This window comes from Lissotriton helveticus, chromosome 4_1, assembly GCF_964261635.1.
Source record: "Lissotriton helveticus chromosome 4_1, aLisHel1.1, whole genome shotgun sequence".
Lineage (NCBI taxonomy): Eukaryota > Metazoa > Chordata > Amphibia > Caudata > Salamandridae > Lissotriton > Lissotriton helveticus.
The window spans coordinates 1,890,845,302-1,890,870,714 of NC_136063.1; the positions used below are offsets into that span (position 1 = coordinate 1,890,845,302).

At 48.3% G+C, this 25,413-nt stretch overlaps 1 protein-coding gene across 5 annotated transcripts in view; it reads right to left on the reverse strand.

The window, feature by feature from the left end:
* Positions 1–25,413, reverse strand: part of LOC144827736 (sodium- and chloride-dependent neutral and basic amino acid transporter B(0+)-like) — a 269,399-nt gene that overhangs the window by 77,779 nt on the left and 166,207 nt on the right. For all 5 annotated transcript variants that reach the window (XM_078685949.1, XM_078685946.1, XM_078685947.1 and 2 more), the window contains 3 exons: positions 4,801–5,029; positions 2,633–2,758; positions 2,407–2,525 (listed from right to left, as the gene is read on the reverse strand). In XM_078685949.1, coding sequence (XP_078542075.1) covers positions 2,407–2,525; positions 2,633–2,758; positions 4,801–5,029 — 474 coding nt within the window. The remainder of the gene's footprint in view (positions 1–2,406; positions 2,526–2,632; positions 2,759–4,800; positions 5,030–25,413) is intronic.

Sequence of the window (25,413 nt, forward strand, 5' to 3'; positions counted from 1 at the left end):
GAGAGGAAGGTGACAGGGTGGCCCTCCCACGTGCCCGAGACTCCAACAGATCGTCCTCTAGCGTCCGACCAAGTATCCTGCACTACAAGGGGAAAGGATTTTTTCATCAGTATGCCAACCCCCCGGGAACCCGTGGTAAAACCTGCATGAGCCAGTAAAACTTAACTCCCTCTATGCAGTGCTTTGCAGGTATTTCCAACTAGATGGGTTTCTTGCAGCAGAACGATGTCAGGGGCATGGCGCTTAAGACACTGAAGAACACTACGTTTGATTTTGTCCCCCAGACCATTAACATTCCAACTCAACAATTTAACCCCACTGTCTCCCACAGATGCCATATCCAAATATACTGAAATTCAATACGTGCAATGCCACTCCCCCACTCATTGTATCAATTGCAGTTGCTGATGCAATGAGAATGTCTTTAACACAACACCTCGTGTATGTCGCAAGTTTAGATTTGATGGCTCAAAGGGGGAAAAACACTCCTTAACATACTGTAGCAGATTATCTGTGCTGAAGGGCAGTGACAAATCCCTCGTAATGTCTGGAGAATAATCGACAGAGCAGGCAGAGACACGGAACTCAATAGCATATAGCCACCTCACAGAGCAATTTGTCACATGTCAATGTTTATTTATCCAACGAAGCGCCCAAAAAGAGAATAGTAGAGTACAGTACCTTCAGAAGCCTCAAAAATGGCAAACAAGTGTTTTAGTGATCAATGCAGTTATACAGCCTGAGGAGAATTCCATTGGCGGCCGCCATCTTGGGAAAATGTTCAGACAGCCCCTTTCCTAATTTCATCCTCAAAAGGTGTTGCAAGATAATAAAAACACTTTCCAACGTTGCTTAATTATTTTGCCGCTCACCGGAGCTGAGGGGTAATAAAATATCACCAGTATGGCATGAGAAAAGAGCGTCCGTACTGGCAGAGTGACGGAGTTCAAAAGACGGCAGACATCTTGTTGCGCGTCTAGCCACGCCCACCATTTTAAAATATGATCATATGACGGTGAGCCAAAATTTTGATTAGTGCAGAACATTCTGTTCCAAATCACAAACAACGTAATCATGCAGTGTTCAATCAACAATTATTAACTGCCTAGACGGGCATTAGTAACCTAGCAGGTATTATCCAGGTGCATTGTGCCAGTAGTGGTAGGTCAGCAGGAACTTTGAGGACTCTATAAAACATTCTCACTCGCTTTTATACCACTGCCATTTTACGAAACTATGTAGCCAGGATTATTTGACGTATTCACAATAAAGGCAAAACGTCTTTTGTTGGTAAAGGAATTCTCAAATATTAGTCTATGTCTTTAGGGCTGTCTTGGACTATCCTCAAACCGTAAACAGATGCAGAACCCCGGATTAAGTTTAATTCTAAGTACTTCTGACTTGCTGTAATAGTAAATAATACTGTTATATCTGACACCTAGCCAATATTCCTACCTTTCCACACCTTCAACAAAGATGATTTTGTTTTAATAAAAAATCCTGAAACTGCAGAATTATTTAGCTGGATTTCCACATACGAGCTATGAATAAACACGGTTTGAAGCAGACTGCCATCATCTACCTAGCCCTGTAGTAAAGAAACTCTACACTACCACCTGGAATCCGTGGGAAATGAACTTTTCTCAGTTAACTAGAGCCTATTGTAAAAACACCCTCCTCCACCACCTAGATCTCTATAGTAGAGAAACTCTGCTTTAATACCTAGATCCCAATATAAAACAAACTGCCCTACCACCTAGACTCCCACTGTAAAGATACTCCAATTCTACCAACTAGATCTGATAGTTAAGAAACTATGCACTATTACCTAGATCCCATAGTAAAGATACTCCAGCTCTATTTCTTTGACCCCCACAGTAATGATACTCTAGTTCTGTTGCCCAAACCCCATAGTAAAGAAATGTTACACTACTACCTAAACCCCAAAGTGAAGAAATTCTGCTGTGCTAACTTGACCCCCACAGTAAAGATACTCTAGATCTGCTACCTAGACCACATTGTATTAAAACTGCTTCACCGCCTAGCCCCCATAGTAGAGAAACGGTGCTCTACTAAATTATTTTCACATTGATAATCTCTAGTTATCGAAGCTATTACATACGGTTATATGAACATGCCTAGCTTGAAAACGTCTTAATATTACTGGAGGTCCCTAAAAGGAGAATAGCAAAACGCTAAAAATAATATTTGCACTATTACCCCCAATGATAGTACAAAAAAACTTTAAAAAAAATAATCAAAATTAGTAATATTGATAGAAGTAATAATTAGCAGGGAAGTTCATCATTGTTTCAACCGTGAATCTTTTGCTAGGTTCAATACAAAAAGAGAAGCCCAATAAGGAATAAGGTGCTGTTCTTAAAGCAAACATGAACGGTTCTGTACCTGGGTGACACAGACGAGACCAAGGAGGAACAGCATTAAACAGACACCAATGGTAACAGGGATGCGCATCGTTTTCATCATTGATGGGAAGGCGTCATGAATGGTTGTTATAATGGTTTCTGCAGAGAAAAGAGTCTGATTTAGTTTACGTTGGACTGGGTCACTGGAATGTAGTAAAGTTTGTACAGGGACGAGACCAGCGGCGCGGTAAAACAACACTACTTACCTATGGAGGCAAACTGAGAGTCGAGACCCAAGGTCAGCAGCATGAAGAAGAACAGAATAGACCACAAAGGAGCCACCGGCAACTGAGAGAGAGCTTCGGGATAAGCAATGAATGCCAGGGCAAAACCTAAACCACCAACATGAAAACAAGCGTCAAAGAGTGCCAGCTACTGTAGCGTTTGAAGAAAATGGTACAAAAGAGACAGACATGAAATAAAGAGGTCAGCAGCATGGAATGCAATCTGCATGCTGGGACTGCTACAGCAATGCCTACAGCAGACTATGAAATTCATGGATTTCCAAAACTGCCTCTCCAGCTAATGCTGGTAGTACTTGACCGCTGTGAGAATTGCCAGATAAAAAGCTACAGGCAAGTAGAGGTAACTAGGAGAAGATGTCCTAATAGGTAAGCAAGAAGACTTTCCACAAAAAATGTAATAATTCCTCCGGAGCATGTGCATCCACCAGAGCTTTCAAGGTAAGACCGGTAGATCAAACTGGGGCAAATCTACAAGGTGCATTTCCAAAGTCCGCCAGAGTACCCCACAGTCCCGCTAACCATCCCCAGAAGGGAGGACCCAGGAGCCTGTGGCCCATCTAGAGAGTCAGGCTGGGGATACCCAGAAGCACACCTAGAGCAGTGTCTACTGTGCAAGGCTGCCAACTCATCCATGGAATTGTCTGCTGTACACAGAGGCAAGTGTCGCCATCTGGAGGACTTTGGCAGGTGCAATTTTTGACTTCAACTCACACACAGGACAGCTGGAGCACACATGCCCAGGCTGAGGATATCTTATGCCTCACATCGTCAGACTAGCTGGCAGCAGGGGCAATATTTAGAGTTTGGCAGAGCAAGACCTCCACTATAATTTAGCAGAGGTACCATTCTGCCAAGCTCCCTGACCCCCACCTCATTTAGAGTTATGGAAACTGTTAGGCTTGCAAGGTGGGGAGGGCGGGGGGCAAAGCTGCCTTCACTATCTTTGAGCTGTGGCCCATGTGCTATGTGGTCACAGATCACTGTACCTCAGCTCTATTTAGGGCGGGGGGGATTTCCAAAATATATTTTCCATTTTCTTGACTCCGGAAGAAAATTCTGCTGGTAGCTAACAGAAGAAAAATCTTGGGTTTGTTTCTGAAAATCGAATTGAATGCTCGATAATCGTCCGACATGCATGTGCAGGCTGAAGCACTTTTCTGAAAATGACAAACATGGGCCGGGTCTCTAGACATGGCAGGCGATTCTTTGCTGTGAGGAATAAAGTGGGGCCTTTGCCAACCCGATTCATTTGGCCCTAGAGGGGTCCACAAGTGGACCGCAATGTTTTGTGGGATAGGCACAGCACAAAGGGTTGTCTGCCCGTTCTTCCTATTTCTGGCCATCATACAATACTACGCTATAATGTGAGTGCACCAACTACTTTTGAAGAAGATCAGAGTGGAAGTCATTTACTACCACACTGAAAGGCTGCAGGATAGAACATGCTGAACTCACTCACGGAGCGAGTGACTGGTAAATCCTAGTCATCTCAAGTGTTGGAAAAGAATTTACTTCAGTATTATCAACTCTCAAAAACTTGCGGATGTGGACACAAATGTTTTTCAGGGTGTTTTAACAGTTTACAAGTTGACTTAACGTCTGGCAGGGAGGTTACAAGTGACGACATGGCTGTATTAAGGTGGGACTAACAAGCTAATTACAACTTCAGAAGCCAGCATTTACGAAGGACAAAGACACAAGCCAATCAAAAATATGGGCATGAGTGCTGGGCTTCTCTTACATACTGAACTACAACAGATCGCCAGAGCAGCGCTTGCGCACTGGCTCAGGCTCAACCTAAAAAAACTGTCACTGCTTTTTAATGCTGTGACAGAAGTCGGATCTTATGTTATCATGTTTTCGAAAGTTAATTTGTTTTAGTGTTAGTGGTTTGTTAGTGCTTCTGTGATTGTCTTTCAATAACTCTGTATGTTCTCTTTAGATGTGTAGTAGAAGTGCCACTTTCACAAATCTGTTAATTGAAAGGGTTAATTCTGACAGCAGTGCCATAAGTATTTCCAGTCTCAATCAAATTCAGGCACTACTGTCAATCGATTTGAATTTTGTATTGAGCGATCACTAATAACGTGGGGCCCATGTCACAACCCTTTGCACATTTTCAGACCTACCTGAGTCAACCACCTTGGAGACAGGTTTTCCTGCCTTGAAAGCCATATGTCCCAGGATGGCAAAAATTGCAAATCCGGCGAAGACGCTTGTAAGGCAGTTGGTAATACAAACAAATATGGCGTCCGAATAGCAGTTGTTGTTGAATTTATTGTAGGAAGACAGAGCTACCAGACCTCCCCAAGCCACTGACAGAGAAAAGAAGATTTGAGTCGCGGCATCTTTCCAAACCTAAAACAGGATCAGAATTTCATAAATATATGGATGACATATGAGGAAAACGTTGACATACAGTACAAAAACAAATGTTTACATGGGTGTAAAGACTTCGTATATGAAATGTTCTATTTAAGTCAATTGTTTTTTTGTGTCAATGAATGCAGCCTGCTGTGCCTCCTGAACAGCAAATTATGTTTAAGAACAAGAGAAGGAAGAACTTTGCCTAGACTGCAGTGCAAGTTTACATAAACATGATTACGAAATTGCGGATGTATGACATTACAACGCAAACTTTTACAACACATGCTTTTAAAAGACTTTTTTCAACGCATGCACCATTATAACGTATTTTACTATTCTAACACAGCGGGGTGCTTACTTCAGGGAAGGTGCCGGTCAGAGTTGTAATGGCATGTGTTGTATTAGCATTCATTGTAATGGAACTTGCATTGTATTGGCTGCGTTATAATGGTTTTCCCCGAAATTACATTAGCACTGACCGATGATCGCCTCAATGCATTTGCACCATCTAAAAATTACAATTAGCCCTGGTTGACCAGTGCAAATCGTGATGCAAATGTTACTCTACTTTGAATGTTGGGCTTTGGTGCAAGTAGGTAATACCACGATAGGCCGAAATGGCGAAGTATATATTTAACTGAGCTGTTTACATGCTGTAATTGTCTATGCAAAGGCAACTTTATCTACGTAACAGAGCGCATGTGAAATATGCGCTCAAGGGGGCAAAGAGCACCATTCGGTTACCGACTGCTCACAAGAAGTGGAGCTTACATTAGCAGTCTGGTGTGGACCACCATGCTTGTTACCTACTCTCACTGAAATGGGCCTGCTTCACATTCAAAAACTAATAGTATATTCTCCATGATATGTTCAGTTTTTAGGGGTTCTATATCCAGGCAAAGAAAAGCACACAAGGGGGAATACAGGAGAAAGACCGACAAGCATTGGCAACCCCAATAGGTCTCACCTATGCAAGAGCTCTTGGGTTTGAGCCATGTTCTACACCGGGGAGGGGGAGAAGAGAGGGAGAGCGAAAGAGAAAGAGAGAGTGAGAAAGAGAGAAAGACAAAGAGACAGAGCGAAAACGAAAAAGAGAAAGAAAAAATTGAGAAAGCGAGAGAAAGAAAGAGAAAGAGAAAAAAGAGAAAGAAAGACCGAGAGAAAGAGACATGGACTGGAGCGGCCTATAGTAGCATAGAGTGGAGTAGTGGCATAGAGTATAGTAGAGTGGCGTGGAGTAGAGCGGCATAGAGTGGAGTAATGCATCCTCGTGGAGGGCCCTAGACTTGAGGGTCATAGAGTATCGTGTTGAAGAGTGGAGTAAAGTATTGTGATGTGGAGTGGTGTACAGTGACATAGCGTAGACTTGAGTAGAGTGTCAGTGACGTGGCATAGTGTAGAGTGGGCTAAAGTGGCATGGAGTGTCATTGAATGGTGTAAAGTGGCATAGAGTGTTGGAGAGGGGAGTGGTGTATACTGTGATACTGGAGGGGCATGGAGTGAATGAGCACAGAGTTGTAGGGCATACAGTGGTGTAAAGTGTTTTAGAGTAAGAGTTAAGTGCTGTAGAGTGGAGTGTCATAGAGTATCCTGGAGGAAGGCGTCAGCGTGGCGTGTGTTGTAGAGTGGAATAGAGTGTCGCTGAGTGGAGTGGTCAAGAGTGAAGTACTATGGCCTACAGTGATGTGGCATAGAGTGGAGTGTGGCCGAGTAAGGTGGGCGAGAATGACCCCATTAATGAGATAATCCATACATGCAAAGCTTTGATGGCTATGGGTAGTAACTGTAGCATTTGCAGGAATTCCAGAATGTTTGTGTGAAAAAAAATGTCCGTCTAGTTTGGTAGTGGGATTGGAGGCCATGCAACTATGCAAAGACAGTCAAATTATTCAGTTTCTAGGTATTCTTATAGTCTGCCTTTACACCAACCTCATATGCATCTTGCTTTCTGTTACTTGGCCTTTACAACCTTTGCAAGAACTGTAACTGGAATGATAAGTGCCTCGGTTCGGAGGCATATTTGGTTCCAACCAGTTATGTATCACTTTCATGACTCAACATTCGGCACACTTGCAAGTAACATTCTCTTCATATTTATATTGTACACTACAAGTAATGTTTATTGGAAATTTGCATTGACTACATCCTCGTCCCAATTTCAAAGCGGTTTATTTTCTACATATGGTTCTCTTTACCTCTAAGTCAACTCAGTGTCTTTCAATATAGCGCTGAAATTTGTCTGCACGAAACCAAGCCTCCCCAAACCCAAAAGCTGCTCTGCATAATGATATAATGCATGAAGATATAACCTAGGTTCATTACATAGAATTGCATTCCATTTTGCAACTCAACGAATGCTGCTGTCACTTTTTCAGTGAGGTGATCAAGCATCCTGGATTTGGCGGGAAATCTCCAGTTTTCCACCTCTTGCCCCAGCAAACCACAGTAAATTTAGTGAATGCCCTGGTGTTCGGGGGTCAAATTACCACCTCACTTCATGTAATTATGGGCACAGATTTCGGTCTTGAACTTGGTCTATAAATCTTTGATTTCAGGTGTGTTGGTCTAAAAGCTCAATGGAAGCACAACAAGCATAAATGCCAATAGACCCAACTTAGGTGGGAGACTCACAAACTTTTAAAGAAAAAACATGACTTATTTTAGCTGTCTCCCACCTGAAATTGCCTCTGCTTCAATAGAATAGGATATGCAGGAAAAACTGGCAAGGAGAAATCAATAATTCTTTTTTACTTGATCATAGGGGCACGGAATGACCCTATAAAAAGAAACTAATCCACGCCATGTGGCAATAATTTTTTTTTAAATTATCTAACAAACAACTAGATTATTCACGCAACAATACCCTCACACTTAAAGTGTTTTCAACTATATAACAAAAACAACAGAGTTTACCCAAATAAACCTCCTATACATGGGTAAGGAACTACATGATATGCAGGAAAAACTGGCAAGGAGGAATCAATATCTCTTACTTACTTGATCATAGGGGACATTTAATTACCCTATAAAAAGAAATGATCCACGGCATGTGTCTGCTTCAATAGAAGCTAATAGGAGAAATACATTCTCCATATTCTTTTTTTCAAAATTTCATACTTCTTTATTTTAAATGTTTGCATGTATGAACAAGACTACAATACCAAGAAGGCATTTCCAAACAGAGAGAGAGTTGTATTCCCCCGATTCAGTATAAAATTAGTTCTGACTAATGCATTTCAGTGTGGTGGTCCGCATCACCGCACTGAAATACATTGTCACGCATAATTAGGCATAGTGCCTCGGCTGTCAAACCGATAGCGCTCCTAAGTTATACTGACTATTAGTTGGAGTGGCGCTGTGGCATACGCGCTGCTCATGGCACTGGGCTTGGCGGGGGCTGAGGTAGAAGCTGCTAACTCTGGATACTAGATCTACAATTATGTGTCAATGAAACTTTGACCTGCCCCTCACTGTCACGGCGCTGCATTACAATCTGACTGACGTCATAGGCGCTGCACGACGTTACGTCCTGTTACCGGCTCGGGCTTCAGTTAAGTTTGTGAGAGTCTGCTCTAGGCTGCTAAAAAAAGCATACTGGGAACTTTATTTTTTTGCCTGTGTGGTGCAACGTGCATATTGAGGAAGGCGTCTGTAGTGCGCCCGACCTCCTCCCCTTCCTCTCTGTCTAGGGGCCTGAAAAGTGACACTGAAAGGGCCATCAGTGTAGCATAGTGCAACAAGCATTTACAATGCAATGGTTTTGCCTTTGTTAAAGTTAGAGCTATTGGCATTGCTCTTGACATTATATTTATTTATGTTTTTTTAACATAAATAAATGGCATTGCCATTTACAATGCCACTAGCTTTATCTCTCGCAAATGACACACACAAACACACACAGAGCCCCCCCACACACACACCCATACAGAGCCCCCCCACACACACCCACACAGCCCCCCACACACACAGCCACACAAAGCTTCCCACACACACAGCTACACAGAGCCCTCCACACACACCCACACAGCACAAGCAGGCAACAGGGGCACACGGAGTGTAGAAACATTATATTACGTTCTGGACCCCGAAATTCTTCACTGCTCCTCACTGCAGAACAAAGGACGTACGGTGGTTGGATAGCGCGGTAGCACACCCCCAGTATTATTACCCCTATCAGGACATGAGACCAATTAAATTCCTAAATTTGCTAAGCTGTGAACACCTGACAACAAACAACGCTCTGAGCAGGGGTGGGATCCCAAAACTTCATGAACAATGTTTTCTCTCAAAATAATGTACAACATGCACTGTGAGAAAAGTCATCGACTCTGGGCACAGCAGTCAACAAATTAATAAATATCGCTCTTTTCCACAAACAAAGTAAAGATGTGCCGCCCAAAGTCAACCAAATCTTCGCAATGCTGAAATAAAGGATAAAAACGAGAGGAAGGAAGAAACTGACCAACCAAACTTTGTAGTGTAGAACAGAAAGACTGGAACGGCACATCAGAGGGATCTGGGTTGCCAAAAGATCAACCTAGCAGCCTGGTTCTGTACTAGCTGCAGTCTTCTGGTGAGATACAGTGGTATGCCAAAGTATAGAGAATTGGCACAGTCTAAATGAGAGATCACCATGGCTAAGACAGCCTGTATTAGTGCTTCTCTCGTGAGGAGTCTGCTGATCTTCCGAGACATCAGGTTCTGTTCTAATGTGCTACAGATGTTATTGCAACAAACAGGACCTTACTGTGCTCCCACAGCCTGCCTGCCTCTCACCTGGATGGTAGGAGGCCATCTCTTCCCCCGTGATGAATATGTATTTCACCGCGTACATAAAGTTTGCACCAACAGGGAAAGTAATTTATTTTCTATTAACCTCTGTGGTAAAGGTCCAATTTACTGGGAAGCATGGTCGTCCTTCCCTGTTCGAGGGTGATCGCTGCTTGGAGATTACTCAGTCTACAGATCATTCTCAAAATACATCCATCTTTTGATTCTATGGCAACGGTAACAAGTCATCAGGTTAACGCTTTAAAAAGTCCTTGGCACAGCAAAATGAAGAGTAATTCTCGTTCTCGGCGAGAACAGAACAATTACATCGCTGTGTTCTGCAATTTAGTGTTATTGCACGTTTCTGTGCAGTACCAAGGCACAGGCAGCGCGATAAATATTTAAAAATGCCGGAATGTTACCCGGGCTCGATACAGTTAACAACACCAACCTGTCATTAGCACTGAAAGCAATCATTCTATCTGCTGAAGGACAGGGCTGCTCGACTGGAGCCAGGCAGGGTGATTTTCGAAGTTCCCTCCTGCACAGAGAGTGCCCCGGCAGCTACAATCACACACACAAGGTGCCCCTTAACACAACAGAGGAGAGCAGGTCGGCTTACACCCAAAGATGACCCGTCTTTGAAAATTCCACATGAAGGCACACGGCGGAGACGGAGCCACCCGGAATCGAGGCATGCGTCACCTGGGATGTCAAAGCTTTATTTATGGGCCATTACCGGGCACCGAGGTTACATGAAAACAAAATGATGGCCGCGTCAGCAGTACAAATGAGCTTTCAGCAATTTAGTGTTATTGCACCAGCCAGCGGTGGGACACAAAGCGGACCCCCTCTTCGGTATGTGACCAGCGAGCGCCGGTTCCCAGCTGTAAAACACATCAGCAGAAAGCTGCAGGGGCAATGCGGGCAGCAATAAAAACATTCGAGCAGACTGCAGCCAGCGGTGGGACACAAAGCGGATCCCCTGTATCCCCCCGCAGGGGCTCAAGAGCCTCCGTGGATCTCCCAGGCATCCCGTAACCGGCACACAAAGCCAACACATCAGCAGAAAGCTGCAGGGGCAATGCGGGCAGCAATAAAAACATTCGAGCAGACTGCAGCCAGCGGTGGGACACAAAGCGGACCCCCTGTATCCCCCCGCAGGGGCTCAAGAGCCTCCGTGGATCTCCCAGGCATCCCGTAACCGGCACACAAAGCCCGGCCATGCGGGCGGCCTAGCGCCCCTAAACATAGCCCCGGCCACGAGGAGGAAGACAGGTTGGGGCAGGGGCTCGGAGGGTAGGGGAGGAGGGAAAAAAACAAACAAATAAATCGACTCACCTGCACCTTGCGACGGCGGCACTTCTCGATCGGTCTGGGAGGCGAGCAGCGACAGGCTGGGCAGCCCAGACAGAGCGGCAGGTTGGAGAGGCACTTCTCCGGTCTCCCCGCGGGCGCCGCCATAGTGCTTGCCGTCTTCCTCTCCTTCTTCCCCGGGCTGCGGGGGGCGGGCACTTCCGGCCGGCCGCGCTAGGATTGGCCGGCCGGCCAGTCACGGGGTTAGGAGAGACGCAGAAGTGCCGGCAATGCCGGACCAGACACGGGGGCGTTCCCGGCGTCCCGTGACGTCGGCAAAAGGCAAAGAATGTCAGGAACGCCCCCGTGTCTGGTCCGGCATTGACGGACAGGCCCCTCGTCCAATGGCAAGGCTCCGTTTACGGAGCCAGCCAATCAATGACGAGGGCCGACCCAAAGCACCCTACAGTTCTCAACAGGATTTCGCCTGCGCGAAAAAGCTGCGCAGAGCGCAGCTTTCGCTAGGCAAAACCTAAAAAGCGGCTATCTCTGAAGGCCCTGCTGCTGCCGTGAGCCCGTGATTCACACCTCGTTTTGTGAGGATGCTGCCTGCTTGCCCCCACTGCGCTACCAATACAATGGTCACATCAGGAATCATTGGCCCGATTTCGAGGGGTGCAGGACGGAAGCCTCATTGTCCTGGCAGACTGGAAGGTGCCGCTTATGCACCGCTGCTGACTTGAAAGGACCCAGGAGGATACTTTGGTGTCACGCAGACTGAGGGACGCCAGCTGGGAGAGAAGACAAGCATTTGCAATGCAATAGGTCTCGCATTTACATGAGTTTGAGCTATTGACATTGCAAATGACAAGTCCTTTTATTTTTGTTTTCGTTTTTAACACATAAATAAAAGGCATTGTCATTTACAATGCCAATAGCTTAAACTCGCGTAAATGCGAGACCCATTTTATTGCAAATGCTTGTTTTAAATGTCTTGGGCTGCTCACGTCCTGGATCTCCTCTGAACATGAACTCGTGATCAGTGTTCTCCTGCATGTGTTTCTTCTTCAGCACCCTCCTGGCATTATATTATCAATGAATGAGATGTGAATGTAGGTGAACAAGAGAAAGACACTGATCCCAGCGAACATGCAGTAATTGGTGGCTGATAATGTAGGATTCCGCCTTAAAGTGATCTGAATGGTACTTATAAATATCTTTATTTGTCTCTTTTCTGGCCTCAGTTCTGTTTTCTGCTCAGGATTAGCGCCGGGACGCCCCTTTGCTGGGGCAGCTGTGACCTTTACAAAATCACATAACATAACATAATTCCTGTAGTAAATTGTGTGCACTCAGTTGCTATTTTGGCTTGGGCAGAGCTGCTTTGGTTGCATATTTTTGTAATATAGGCCAGTGTTTAATACCTCTCTTCTGAGCACATAGTGATAAGCGGTGTGTAGTGCATATGCACTATTGGTCTATTTACTTCTGCCTCTCGCAGGACAGTGTAAAGGAAACTAGCACTAGGAATGCAGCATCAATGAACATGCAGTGATTATATGCCCTAAATGTACGAGTTCACTTATACTGGTGCTTTAATTGCCACTAATTTATGCGGGGAGTGAACCGCATGAACATGTGATAGACACTGATCACAAAAGGATGACGTGACAGAAATACGTAGGTAATAATTTCTGTTTGATTTATATCTATTTCTGTGTTTTTGTGTATGTCATGGCAGTTGGCAGCATGGATATTGCTTAGGCCTGGGTCGGTTCGGTGGGTTCCAGAGAAGTCAAAAGGTTACGAACCGCTGCCTTACACCATTATTTCTTATTAATCCAAATGTGTTTCTCTGGAGTCTCTGGTTTTCCTTCACTCATTATTTATTCTCTTTCGTGGGTTTGGTAATGTTCTGGATAGACTCTGGCTGTAAGCTGCAATGCAATGCAATCTGGGTCTGGTGTATGCAATGATCAGATAATAATTAATGCAGAAAATAAGAGTATCTTTTACAAAGCTCTATTTTTCCACACACCCTAATTATCTTACAGTCAACCTACATTTGTTGTCCAGCAGTGACCATCCCGAAATCGTCATCTACTCCAGTGTTTCCTAGTTCTGTGGCTGCGACCTTACTGGGGTCACGTCGAGGGTGCCTGCAATCACTTGCACAGACCAGGCCAGTCAGTTGTACCTCTCTAACGCCTACACTGGGGTGAGGGACTCATATGTACCCAATAGCATAGACGCTGATCATCCTGTTTTTGCAAGATCACCAAGTGAAAATGTATCATCAAAGGCAACCAAGGGCTTCATAGCTCAAAATAATATTTGCAACGTACTGTATAGCACGTATCATTAGATTGAGGTGTCATAAATGCGTGTGTATTAGCGACTCCCCAATACAACTAATGTGGTATATTCAAGATCAGCCTCGCATGGGAGTGTTGGGGCGTTTGTGGGCGGGTGGGGGGGAGAGAGTGTGTGTGTGTGTGTGTGCACGCGTCTGTGTGTGTGTGGGGGTACGCGTGCCTTTATATTCTGCCGACCTGCCCACCACCCCTTCAGAATTGTGACCTCATTTGAAACGTTTAATGTAATTTGATGCTTTCCTAGTGGGTGTGCTCTCGGCAACGGCCTTATGCTGTCTTGTAACAGACAGACAAGCTATATGTGACTCAGTGGTACGTGAAGATATGAAATTAACTGGGTTACGTCCACAGTTTGCAACCGTTTCAGCATTACGGCACACACTTCATGTGAGGGCACAATGCTTACACGTTGCCCACCTCCCACTGTGCATGCCTCCTTCCGGGCACAGCCCCACAGAGTGGAGGGGTACAGCTGCTCTGCAGGAAGCCCCACCCTTTCCCTCTTTAGTAAGGTCTGCTGGGACTGTGCGAGTTTCACTCAGTGGGGCAGAAGGGTGTTTGGTGGGGGTAGGATGTGGCACTATGGCCAGAGCTACAGAATTTGGAACTGGGGATCCTGGTTCAGCCTTCATGCCTAGTCCATCAGACCACTACTGAGGGAGCACATTCCCATGATAGACCTTAGAAGGCCCCACTAGACCTTAGAAGCCCTGGTCACTTAGCACCAGCAGGTGACCCTACCGGTGGCCAGTGTTGGTTAACCTTGAAGCCCTGTCCACCACAATCCATACTGAAGTTCACCTCCAGTCTTGTGGGCAGGCCTACAAAGCAGCACACCCTAGAGAATCAGTGACTTTGTCACGGAGGTCACAGGACCTTGAGGCCAGTCCACCTCACCCATTGGTGCCTCCATTGGTCTTATTCCAGTAGTACCCTTAGCGAAGTTGAATACTACATTTAGTGGTTAACCTGTCTTTTTATAGCATTTGAAGACTATTTTATGCCAATTTTAGTATTTAATAGTGTTCTTTTTGGGAAGAATAGTGCATGAAGACTACTGATATGTAAGTGGTACTTCTTGAATATTAACAAAATACTAAGCACATACTTATTTGTAATCGCATTGTCTTCATTTACAATGCAGAACATTTAGTGAATACAAACAATTTGAATACTACTGGACTTTACACAGACTACTATTAAAATCAAGCTGCATGCTGAATGGTAGATCTGTGCCTTATTTATTGTGCAATTGTTATGCCTTATTTATTATTAGGGGTGGGCGGACATTTCCATTCCGTCCCCGGAATGTGCGGAAATTTGACCCTTCCACCTTCCGCAAAGAAGGCGGAAAAATGGGGCAAATTTCCACACACTCAGGGGCGGAACGGAAGTTGGCCGCCCGCCCGCCTCCCGCACGCCTCCCGCCCGTAATAGTAAAAAGATTTAAGCATTAAATAACATTTAAAACACTTACCTTATAGCAGGGACATCTCTTCCGGGTCTATCGCGCCTTCTTCAAACTGCGCATGCGCGGGAGCCAGCGCATGCGCATTCCTGGCCAGGAATGCGCATGCTCACGTCCAGGGATTATGCGAAGTAAGGTAGTTTTGGCGCTCAAGGATGCCTCACTTTCCCCTACCAACCAGTAAGAACATTACGGCTTTCATTTCTAGAAGTCTGTGATAGTGATTATCTCTTCTTCCTGCCATCAATGTCTGTGTTGCGTGGTTTAAAATAACTTTTAACCGCCTTCCGTCACATTTGGTCAGGCGTTAGCTATCTTTGTTGCCGGTTCGTCACTTGCTGTGAGAAACACTTCCCATACGATAGAGACAGGTTTGCCCGGATTTAAAATGGAGCCGCATAGTAGTCACCTTATTGCCCCGCCCTGATTCACATCATAATATAAAAAAATGTCTGCTACCTGTACTGCCGATAGGAGGACAGGTATTTGTAGCCGATTTGCTGCAGCATTTACGCTCACCCATGATGGTCTTCGTGATTAGTATCGATCCCTGCAGCACCAGATCTGTGCTGTTCACTGCTGTCTGCATATGCACTCTGCAGCATCTAGTGTCAGACGGGCTCTGCACTCATGAGCCCGCCATACTCCCACGACAGGTACATATTAAGCTGCCAAGTTTCCTAGGTCAATGAGTGATGTGCAACGGAAGTCCAGCTTTGTTTCTTTGAATTCTGGGACTTGTAGTAATGTTATAGAATAAACTAGACTACAAGTCCCATAATTCAAAGAAAAAACCTAGACTTGTGCCGCACACGGCGCATGGACCTTGGGAACTTAGTAGGTCATGACAGAGCTTGTCCTCCAGATGCAGGGCCAGTGTCGATGCTGCGCTAACAATGTCCATGACCCCACGCTCCAGTGTGGCAGTCCCAACAGCAGGCCGCAAAGGCACAGTGCGCTCTGCTACTCACAGCGGGCCCCCCAAAGCACCGCAGCAGTCACACCTGTGGAGCCCTAATTCAAAGCGATGATCGGGGCTTTCGCAGGGGTGCGGCATGGTAATGCCTGCCAAGAGCACAAGCAGGAATAAATGGCACAGCACTCTTCTGGCTGGTGCATATCTGCCTGCACAACCACGCTCCGCCTATATTATTACAGGGCCCACCCTAGCGTGGGCGACCCCAACGTAACCATTTATGGCAGTGCCTTTGCTGGCCTGCCCCAACTATGATGGTTCGTCCTCATGAACATTGCTCGAGAACAGGCAGGACATCCTTCCTTAACGTTAATCAAAACATTATAGCTGCAACCTTTTCATAACTTCAGTGTAATTATAAGTGATATTTCAAGAACTGTGATTAACACTTTCTCGTGCGCAAAATCAAGTAACGAAGACTAGGGAAACACATAAATATATGAAATGACACCCATTTGAGCAAGGTAGCGCTAAGATCTTGCCCTAAGAATGCATTGCCCTACATAGAATATGGAAAACTCAGTGTTATAAGCGTGGGGGGTCTCTTCACTTATGAGTATTGTGTAATGCTTGTCAAATTAGCCGATCTTCATGTACTCTGCTCCATTACCAACAAAATGTAACTAAAAAACTCTATTGTGCACCTGTTTTGGAAGACCATTGCTGGTTTGTACGGAGGCTTCTACATACATTTTTACCGAGCATAAATGCATACAATGTTGGCAAGTTTGATATTCTTTATTCTTCAGTGTGATATATTTTAATGTGGATACTTACCCTGACAATATGCAAATGCTCCACTGCACTGTAGTCCTTTGAATGTTTACTGGTGCTTTATGTTACCCTGCAGCTTGAATATTTGACAGGCTGCCCCGGGACACCGAAGGGGACCACCTACGAGGGCGGCCACCCTTAGTGCCACAGGATGGCACAGACCCCAAAGAGCGGTCTAGTGTTCGGGACTCTGAGGGCATGGGCGTAGGAGACACTAAATTTCTGGGGGGGGACAGGGACAACCTTGTGGACTTTCCAGTGACCCTATACAAATCGCCCATTGTGCGAGACCGTACGCGCGTTAAACGTATACAATCGCATAGTTATGAAGAGAAATATTGAGAAAGGCAGGCAAGTAGTCACAGTGTAGGGTGTTGCAGTGACGAACAGCCTACAATAACACCAGTGTCTGTGGGGGGCTGCTTGCATTCTTGGGTCTGTGCTGAGCACCCCCAGCTGCTCAGAGGCCCCAGCTGACGTGGTGTTATGTACTGGAGTCAGTCACCAGGCAATGTCGGGCCTAGACAGGCTGAAAGACATGAAACCTATTGAGTGCAGTGCATTGAAGGGTGAGTGATGTCTGTGTGACTGCAGGGTGAGCAGTGTGCCTGTGTGAGTCCAGGGTGAGTGATGTCTGTGTTAGTATAGGGTGAGCAGTGTGCCTGTGTGAGTCCTTGGTGAGTGATGTCTGTGTGAGTATAGGGTGAGCAGTGTGCCTGTGTGAGTCCTTGGTGAGTGATGTCTGTGTGAGTATAGGATGAGCAGTGTGCCTGTGTGAGTCCAGGGTGAGTGATGTCTGTGTGAGTGCAGGTTGAGTAGTATGCCTGTGTGAGTCCAGGGTGAGTCCAGGGAGAGTGATGTCTGTGTGAGTATAGGGTGAGCAGTGTGCCTGTGTGAGTCCAGGGCGAGTGATGTCTGTGTGAGTATAGGGTGAGCAGTGTGCCTGTGTGAGTCCAGGGTGAGTGATGTCTGTGTGAGTGCAGGTTGAGTAGTATGCCTGTGTGAGTCCAGGGAGAGTGATGTCTGTGTGAGTATAGGGTGAGCAGTGTGCCTGTGTGAGTCCAGGGTGAGTGATGTCTGTGTGAGTGCAGGGTGAGCAGTGTGCCTGTGTGAGTGCAGGGTGAGTGATGTCTGTGTGAGTGCAGGTTGAGTAGTGTGCCTGTGTGAGTCCAGGGTGAGTCCAGGGAGAGTGATGTCTGTGTGAGTATAGGGTGAGCAGTGTGTCCGTGTGAGTCCAGGGAGAGTGATGTCTGTGTGAGCGCAGGATCAGCAGTGTGCCTGTGTGAGTGATGTCTGTGACAGTGCAGGGTCGGTGATGTCTGTGTGAGCGGAGGGTGAGCAGTATGCCTGTGTGAGTCCAGGGCGAGTGATGTCTGTGTGAGTGCAGGGTGAGCAGTGTGCCTGTGTGAGTGCAGGGTGAGTGATGTCTGTGTGAGTCTAGGGTGAGTGATGTCTGTGTGAGTATAGGGTGAGCAGTGTGCCTGTGTGAGTCCAGGGTGAGTGATGTCTGTGTGAGTGCAGGTTGAGTAGTGTGCCTGTGTGAGTCCAGGGTGAGTCCAGGGAGAGTGATGTCTGTGTGAGTATAGGGTGAGCAGTGTGCCTGTGTGAGTCCAGGGTGAGTCCAGGGAGAGTGATGTCTGTGTGAGTATAGGGTGAGCAGTGTGCCAGTGTGAGTCCAGGGTGAGTGATGTCTGTGTGAGCGCAGGGTCAGCAGTGTGCCTGTGTGAGTGATGTCTGTGGCAGTGCAGGGTCGGTGAGGTCTGTGTGAGCGCAGGGTGAGCAGTATGCCTGTGTGAGTCCAGGGTGAGCGATGTCTGTGTGAGTGCATGGTGAGCAGTGTGCCTGTGTGAGTCCAGGGTGAGTCCAGGGAGAGTGATGTCTGTGTGAGTATAGGGTGAGCAGTGTGCCTGTGTGAGTCCAGGGCGAGTGATGTCTGTGTGAGTGGATGGTGAGCAGTGTGACTGTGTGAGTCCAGGGCGAGTGATGTCTGTGTGAGTATAGGGTGAGCAGTGTGCCTGTGTGAGTCCAGGGCGAGTGATGTCTGTGTGAGTGCATGGTGAGCAGTGTGCCTGTGTGAGTCCAGGGCGAGTGATGTCTGTGTGAGTATAGGGTGAGCAGTGTGCCTGTGCGAGTCCAGGGTGAGTCCAGGGAGAGTGATGTCTGTGTGAGTATAGGGTGAGCAGTGTGCCTGTGTGAGTCCAGGGTGAGTGATGTCTGTGTGAGTGTAGGTTGAGTAGTGTGCCTGTGTGAGTCCAGGGTGAGTCCAGGGAGAGTGATGTCTGTGTGAGTATAGAGTGAGCAGTGTGCCTGTGTGAGTCCTGGGTGAGTGATGTCTGTGTGAGCGCAGGGTCAGCAGTGTGCCTGTGTGAGTGATGTCTGTGACAGTGCAGGGTCGGTGATGTCTGTGTGAGCGCAGGGTGAGCAGTATGCCTGTGTGAGTCCAGGGTGAGTGATGTCTGTGTGAGTGCATGGTGAGCAGTGTGCCTGTGTGAGTCCAGGGCGAGTGATGTCTGTGTGAGTATAGGGTGAGCAGTGTGCCTGTGTGAGTCCAGGGTGAGTGATGTCTGTGTGAGTCTAGGGTGAGTGATGTCTGTGTGAGTATAGGGTGAGCAGTGTGCCTGTGTGAGTGCAGGGTGAGTGATGTCTGTGTGAGTCTAGGGTGAGTGATGTCTGTGTGAGTATAGGGTGAGCAGTGTGCCTGTGTGAGTCCAGGCTGAGTGATGTCTGTGTGAGTATAGGGTGAGCAGTGTGCCTGTGTGAGTCCAGGGTGAGTCCAGGGAGAGTGATGTCTGTGTGAGTATAGGGTGAGCATTGTGCCTGTGTGAGTCCTGGGTGAGTGATGTCTGTGTGAGCGCAGGGTGAGCAGTATGCCTGTGTGAGTCCAGGGTGAGTGATGTCTGTGTGAGTGCATGGTGAGCAGTGTGCCTGTGTGAGTCCAGGGCGAGTGATGTCTGTGTGAGTGCAGGGTGAGCAGTGTGCCTGTGTGAGTGCAGGGTGAGTGATGTCTGTGTGAGTATAGGGTGAGCAGTATGCCTGTGTGAGTCCAGGGTGAGTGATGTCTGTGTGAGTGCATGGTGAGCAGTGTGCCTGTGTGAGTCCAGGGCGAGTGATGTCTGTGTGAGTGCATGGTGAGCAGTGTGCCTGTGTGAGTCCAGGGCGAGTGATGTCTGTGTGAGGATAGGGTGAGCAGTGTGCCTGTGTGAGTGATGTCTGTGACAGTGCAGGGTCGGTGATGTCTGTGTGAGTATAGGGGGAGCAGTATGCCTGTGTGAGTCCAGGGTGAGTGATGTCTGTGTGAGTGCATGGTGAGCAGTGTGCCTGTGTGAGTCCAGGGTGAGTGATGTCTGTGTGAGTGCATGGTGAGCAGTGTCCCTGTGTGAGTCCAGGGCGAGTGATGTCTGTGTGAGTGCAGGGTGAGCAGTGTGCCTGTGTGAGTGCAGGGTGAGTGATGTCTGTGTGAGTCTAGGGTGAGTGATGTCTGTGTGAGTATAGGGTGAGCAGTATGCCTGTGTGAGTCCAGGGTGAGTGATGTCTGTGTGAGTGCATGGTGAGCAGTGTGCCTGTGTGAGTCCAGGGCGAGTGATGTCTGTGTGAGTATAGGGTGAGCAGTGTGCCTGTGTGAGTCCAGGGCGAGTGATGTCTGTGTGAGTGCATGGTGAGCAGTGTGCCTGTGTGAGTCCAGGGCGAGTGATGTCTGTTTGAGTGCATGGTGAGCAGTGTGCCTGTGTGAGTCCAGGGCGAGTGATGTCTGTGTGAGTGCATGGTGAGCAGTGTGCCTGTGTGAGTCCAGGGTGAGTGATGATTGTGTGAGTGCATGGTGAGCAGTGTGCCTGTGTGAGTCCAGGGTGAGTCCAGGGAGAGAGATGTCTGTGTGAGTGCAGGTTGAGTAGTGTGCCTGTGTGAGTCCAGGGAGAGTGATGTCTGTGTGAGTGCATGGTGAGCAGTGTGCCTGTGTGAGTCCAGGGTGAGTCCAGGGAGAGTGATGTCTGTGTGAGTGCATGGTGAGCAGTGTGCCTGTGTGAGTCCAGGGTGAGTCCAGGGAGAGTGATGTCTGTGTGAGTATAGGGTGAGCAGTGTGCCTATGTGAGTGATGTCTGTGACAGTGCAGGGTCGGTGATGTCTGTGTGAGCGCAGGGTGAGCAGTATGCCTGTGTGAGTCGAGGGTGAGTGATGTCTGTGTGAGTGCAGGGTGAGCAGTGTGCCTGTGTGAGTGCAGGGTGAGTGATGTCTGTGTGAGTCTAGGGTGAGTGATGTCTGTGTGAGTATAGGGTGAGCAGTATGCCTGTGTGAGTCCAGGGTGAGTGATGTCTGTGTGAGTGCATGGTGAGCAGTGTGCCTGTGTGAGTCCAGGGCGAGTGATGTCTGTGTGAGTGCATGGTGAGCAGTGTGCCTGTGTGAGTCCAGGGCGAGTGATGTCTGTGTGAGTGCAGGGTGAGCAGTGTGCCTGTGTGAGTGCAGGGTGAGTGATGTCTGTGTGAGTCTAGGGTAAGTGATGTCTGTGTGAGTATAGGGTGAGCAGTATGCCTGTGTGAGTCCAGGGTGAGTGATGTCTGTGTGAGTGCATGGTGAGCAGTGTGCCTGTGTGAGTCCAGGGCGAGTGATGTCTGTGTGAGTATAGGGTGAGCAGTGTGCCTGTGTGAGTCCAGGGCGAGTGGTGTCTGTGTGAGTGCATGGTGAGCAGTGTGCCTGTGTGAGTCCAGGGTGAGTGATGTCTGTGTGAGTGCATGGTGAGCAGTGTGCCTGCGTGAGTCCTGGGTGAGTGATGTCTGTGTGAGCGCAGGGTCAGCAGTGTGCCTGTGTGAGTCCAGGGCGAGTGATGTCTGTGTGAGTGCATGGTGAGCAGTGTGCCTGTGTGAGTCCAGGGCGAGTGATGTCTGTGTGAGTGCAGGGTGAGCAGTGTGCCTGTGTGAGTGCAGGGTGAGTGATGTCTGTGTGAGTCTAGGGTGAGTGATGTCTGTGTGAGTATAGGGTGAGCAGTATGCCTGTGTGAGTCCAGGGTGAGTGATGTCTGTGTGAGTGCATGGTGAGCAGTGTGCCTGTGTGAGTCCAGGGCGAGTGATGTCTGTGTGAGTATAGGGTGAGCAGTGTGCCTGTGTGAGTCCAGGGCGAGTGATGTCTGTGTGAGTGCATGGTGAGCAGTGTGCCTGTGTGAGTCCAGGGCGAGTGATGTCTGTTTGAGTGCATGGTGAGCAGTGTGCCTGTGTGAGTCCAGGGCGAGTGATGTCTGTGTGAGTGCATGGTGAGCAGTGTGCCTGTGTGAGTCCAGGGTGAGTGATGATTGTGTGAGTGCATGGTGAGCAGTGTGCCTGTGTGAGTCCAGGGTGAGTCCAGGGAGAGAGATGTCTGTGTGAGTGCAGGTTGAGTAGTGTGCCTGTGTGAGTCCAGGGAGAGTGATGTCTGTGTGAGTGCATGGTGAGCAGTGTGCCTGTGTGAGTCCAGGGTGAGTCCAGGGTGAGTCCAGGGAGAGTGATGTCTGTGTGAGTGCATGGTGAGCAGTGTGCCTGTGTGAGTCCTGTGTGAGTCCAGGGTGAGTCCAGGGAGAGTGATGTCTGTGTGAGTATAGGGTGAGCAGTGTGCCTATGTGAGTGATGTCTGTGACAGTGCAGGGTCGGTGATGTCTGTGTGAGCGCAGGGTGAGCAGTATGCCTGTGTGAGTCGAGGGTGAGTGATGTCTGTGTGAGTGCAGGGTGAGCAGTGTGCCTGTGTGAGTGCAGGGTGAGTGATGTCTGTGTGAGTCTAGGGTGAGTGATGTCTGTGTGAGTATAGGGTGAGCAGTATGCCTGTGTGAGTCCAGGGTGAGTGATGTCTGTGTGAGTGCATGGTGAGCAGTGTGCCTGTGTGAGTCCAGGGCGAGTGATGTCTGTGTGAGTGCATGGTGAGCAGTGTGCCTGTGTGAGTCCAGGGCGAGTGATGTCTGTGTGAGTGCAGGGTGAGCAGTGTGCCTGTGTGAGTGCAGGGTGACTGATGTCTGTGTGAGTCTAGGGTAAGTGATGTCTGTGTGAGTATAGGGTGAGCAGTATGCCTGTGTGAGTCCAGGGTGAGTGATGTCTGTGTGAGTGCATGGTGAGCAGTGTGCCTGTGTGAGTCCAGGGCGAGTGATGTCTGTGTGAGTATAGGGTGAGCAGTGTGCCTGTGTGAGTCCAGGGCGAGTGATGTCTGTGTGAGTGCATGGTGAGCAGTGTGCCTGTGTGAGTCCAGGGTGAGTGATGTCTGTGTGAGTGCATGGTGAGCAGTGTGCCTGCGTGAGTCCTGGGTGAGTGATGTCTGTGTGAGCGCAGGGTCAGCAGTGTGCCTGTGTGAGTCCAGGGCGAGTGATGTCTGTGTGAGTGCATGGTGAGCAGTGTGCCTGTGTGAGTCCAGGGCGAGTGATGTCTGTGTGAGTACAGGGTGAGCAGTGTGCCTGTGTGAGTCCAGGGTGAGTGATGTGGATGGGTGAATGCTGGCTTAGTGATGTGTCAGGGAAGGGTGAGTAATGGGTCTATGCGTGCAGGGTGACTGTGCCTATGCGAATGCAGGGAGAGAGATGTATCTGTGCAAGTGCAAAGAGACTTGTCTGGCTACTCCCAGAGATGTATTGGCCAAGATACCTCTTTCTCAAATGTGCTTAAGAATGCACCATTTGCCCACTCTTTTTTCAAAATGTTCTCGTGGGAGAACCCCCGAATCCCTCATAGGTGGTTGGGCCTCGCTCGCTGCGCGCGCTCGTCACAGTGCAGTATTTACGCCTCACCACTTTCAAATGCCACCAGCCGCCCCTGCCTTTTAAATGAAAATTACAGTGTAGGCATAAGGTGATCACATATCATTTCACACACTGACAAATCTGAATACACAATGTAATACAGCAATGTCTAGCACCATCCCCTAAATGAATATTAAAAAAAAAACTTTGACCTAATGTCAGATGTGTCAGTACGAATCTATGTATACTGAAAACATTGACAGTCTTAACTATCACAGTAGTTTAAAGAAGAAAGTCTTGAAAATTTCCAAAAGGCTTCTCAGAGTTCTTAAAGAACACTACAGCACGTCAACACAGAGCATAATATAAGTGTCCAATCTGCGGCTGGGCTGCGCCGCGCCGGGCCCGAGAAGAGACCTGCATCTGGTGTGCCCAGAGAACCAAAGGTGTGTGCGGAGCTGCGGCAAAGTGAGGTGACCTGGGGCCGCGATGTATACACTCACTGCACTGACTGCATGCCAAGAACAACGGTGCGGGACGCTGCCCACAAATGGACAGTGCCAAGAATGACAGAACAGAAGATAGCGCTAGCAACCCCAGCCTATGCGTTAAAAACACACGAATGTCCATTTTCGCACAACAATCTCCAAAATCTTTTCCCATCTCCCTACCTCGCAGATATTTCATTCACCCTTGAAAGCCTTGTAAGCGGCCCTCTGATTAATTCCCAGTCCTTATGAGGTTAGATTTCTCACGTCCGCGCTCATAAAACTAAATCTACTTTGTAAGCCTCATTCAGATAATTAGAAAAGTATCACATTTAAGCAAGCATATTGAGCCACAATGTCCGTGAATAGCCGAATTTAGAGACAGGCCTGCAAACACTAGTCCGCGGTGACATTTACACAATTCCAATCTATAATTACAGAAACACGGCGTGAAAGGGCCCTTTGTTACCGGGAGTTATTCAAAGTGCGGAATTAAGACAGAACATACGTGGGCACAATTTAAACAAAATGCGACGAGGAGAGGGTTTTCACGCACTATAAATAAAAATAAAAAAAGCAGCACTGGCAGCAGAGGTGAGGGCGAGGCTGCTGAGCCGAGGCTCAGGCTGCACTCCAGACTCCACTCAGTCACACCTTGTAAACCCCACACCCCCACCACTTTCAAATGTCACCAGGCGCCCCTGGCAATGCAGTGCAACAGCTCCTGCCCCTACTTACAAGTTAACCGAGCGTCAGAGCGTGCTGCTGCCTGCAGCCCTTCGTTCAAGCCGGCAACAGAGAAGTCCGACGACGAGGTCAGGTCAGCCAGCAAATCAACAAGAGCACTGGCTACAGGCAGCTGAGGTGAGAACTAAATAATTCCCTGAGCCTCAGGGGTGATGCGCCACACAGACACTTCAAAAGAGCAGAGGCAGGGGGGCGAGTGGCCTAAGACGTCACCTTATGCTGGGACTATCGGATCATTTGAGAGGCGCCAGGTCAAATGCAGGGCCATTAGGACACACATCACCTCTCGCACTTCGCACTTTTTTTTGCGCGCTAATGGCCTGCCAATCTCCCTCTCAAAAGGTAGAGGGGAAATTTGTTTGACCCCTCGTCCCCCCACCCTTGTCCCCTGTGTCCCCCCCACTCCAAAATCTGGGGGGGATATGTCCCCCGCGTCCCCCACAGTTCCTACGCCCATGTCTGAGGGTCCCCAGTGATATCACTTCCGGCGGGGGAGGGGTCTGGGCTGAAGGTATATGGCCCGGGGTCGGGGGCCTGGCGCCCTCTTTGACCCCTGACCGGCCGCGGGGACGGACCCTCTCCTCTCCCCCCTTGACTCGGATGAGCGGTGCTGCCCGGATGCTGTTTTTGGAGGTAGTGTTTCCTTCTCGCCTCCTCACTGTCCCCCAGATACCTCGTGAGCGTTCAGCTCAGCTCGACAGTGAGTGTATCTCAGCTGCCTCTCTCCCCCCGCCCCGTCCCTGGGCAGCGCCTGGGTGCACATGGGCCACGGCACGTTCGCCATAGGGGGGGAGTGCGA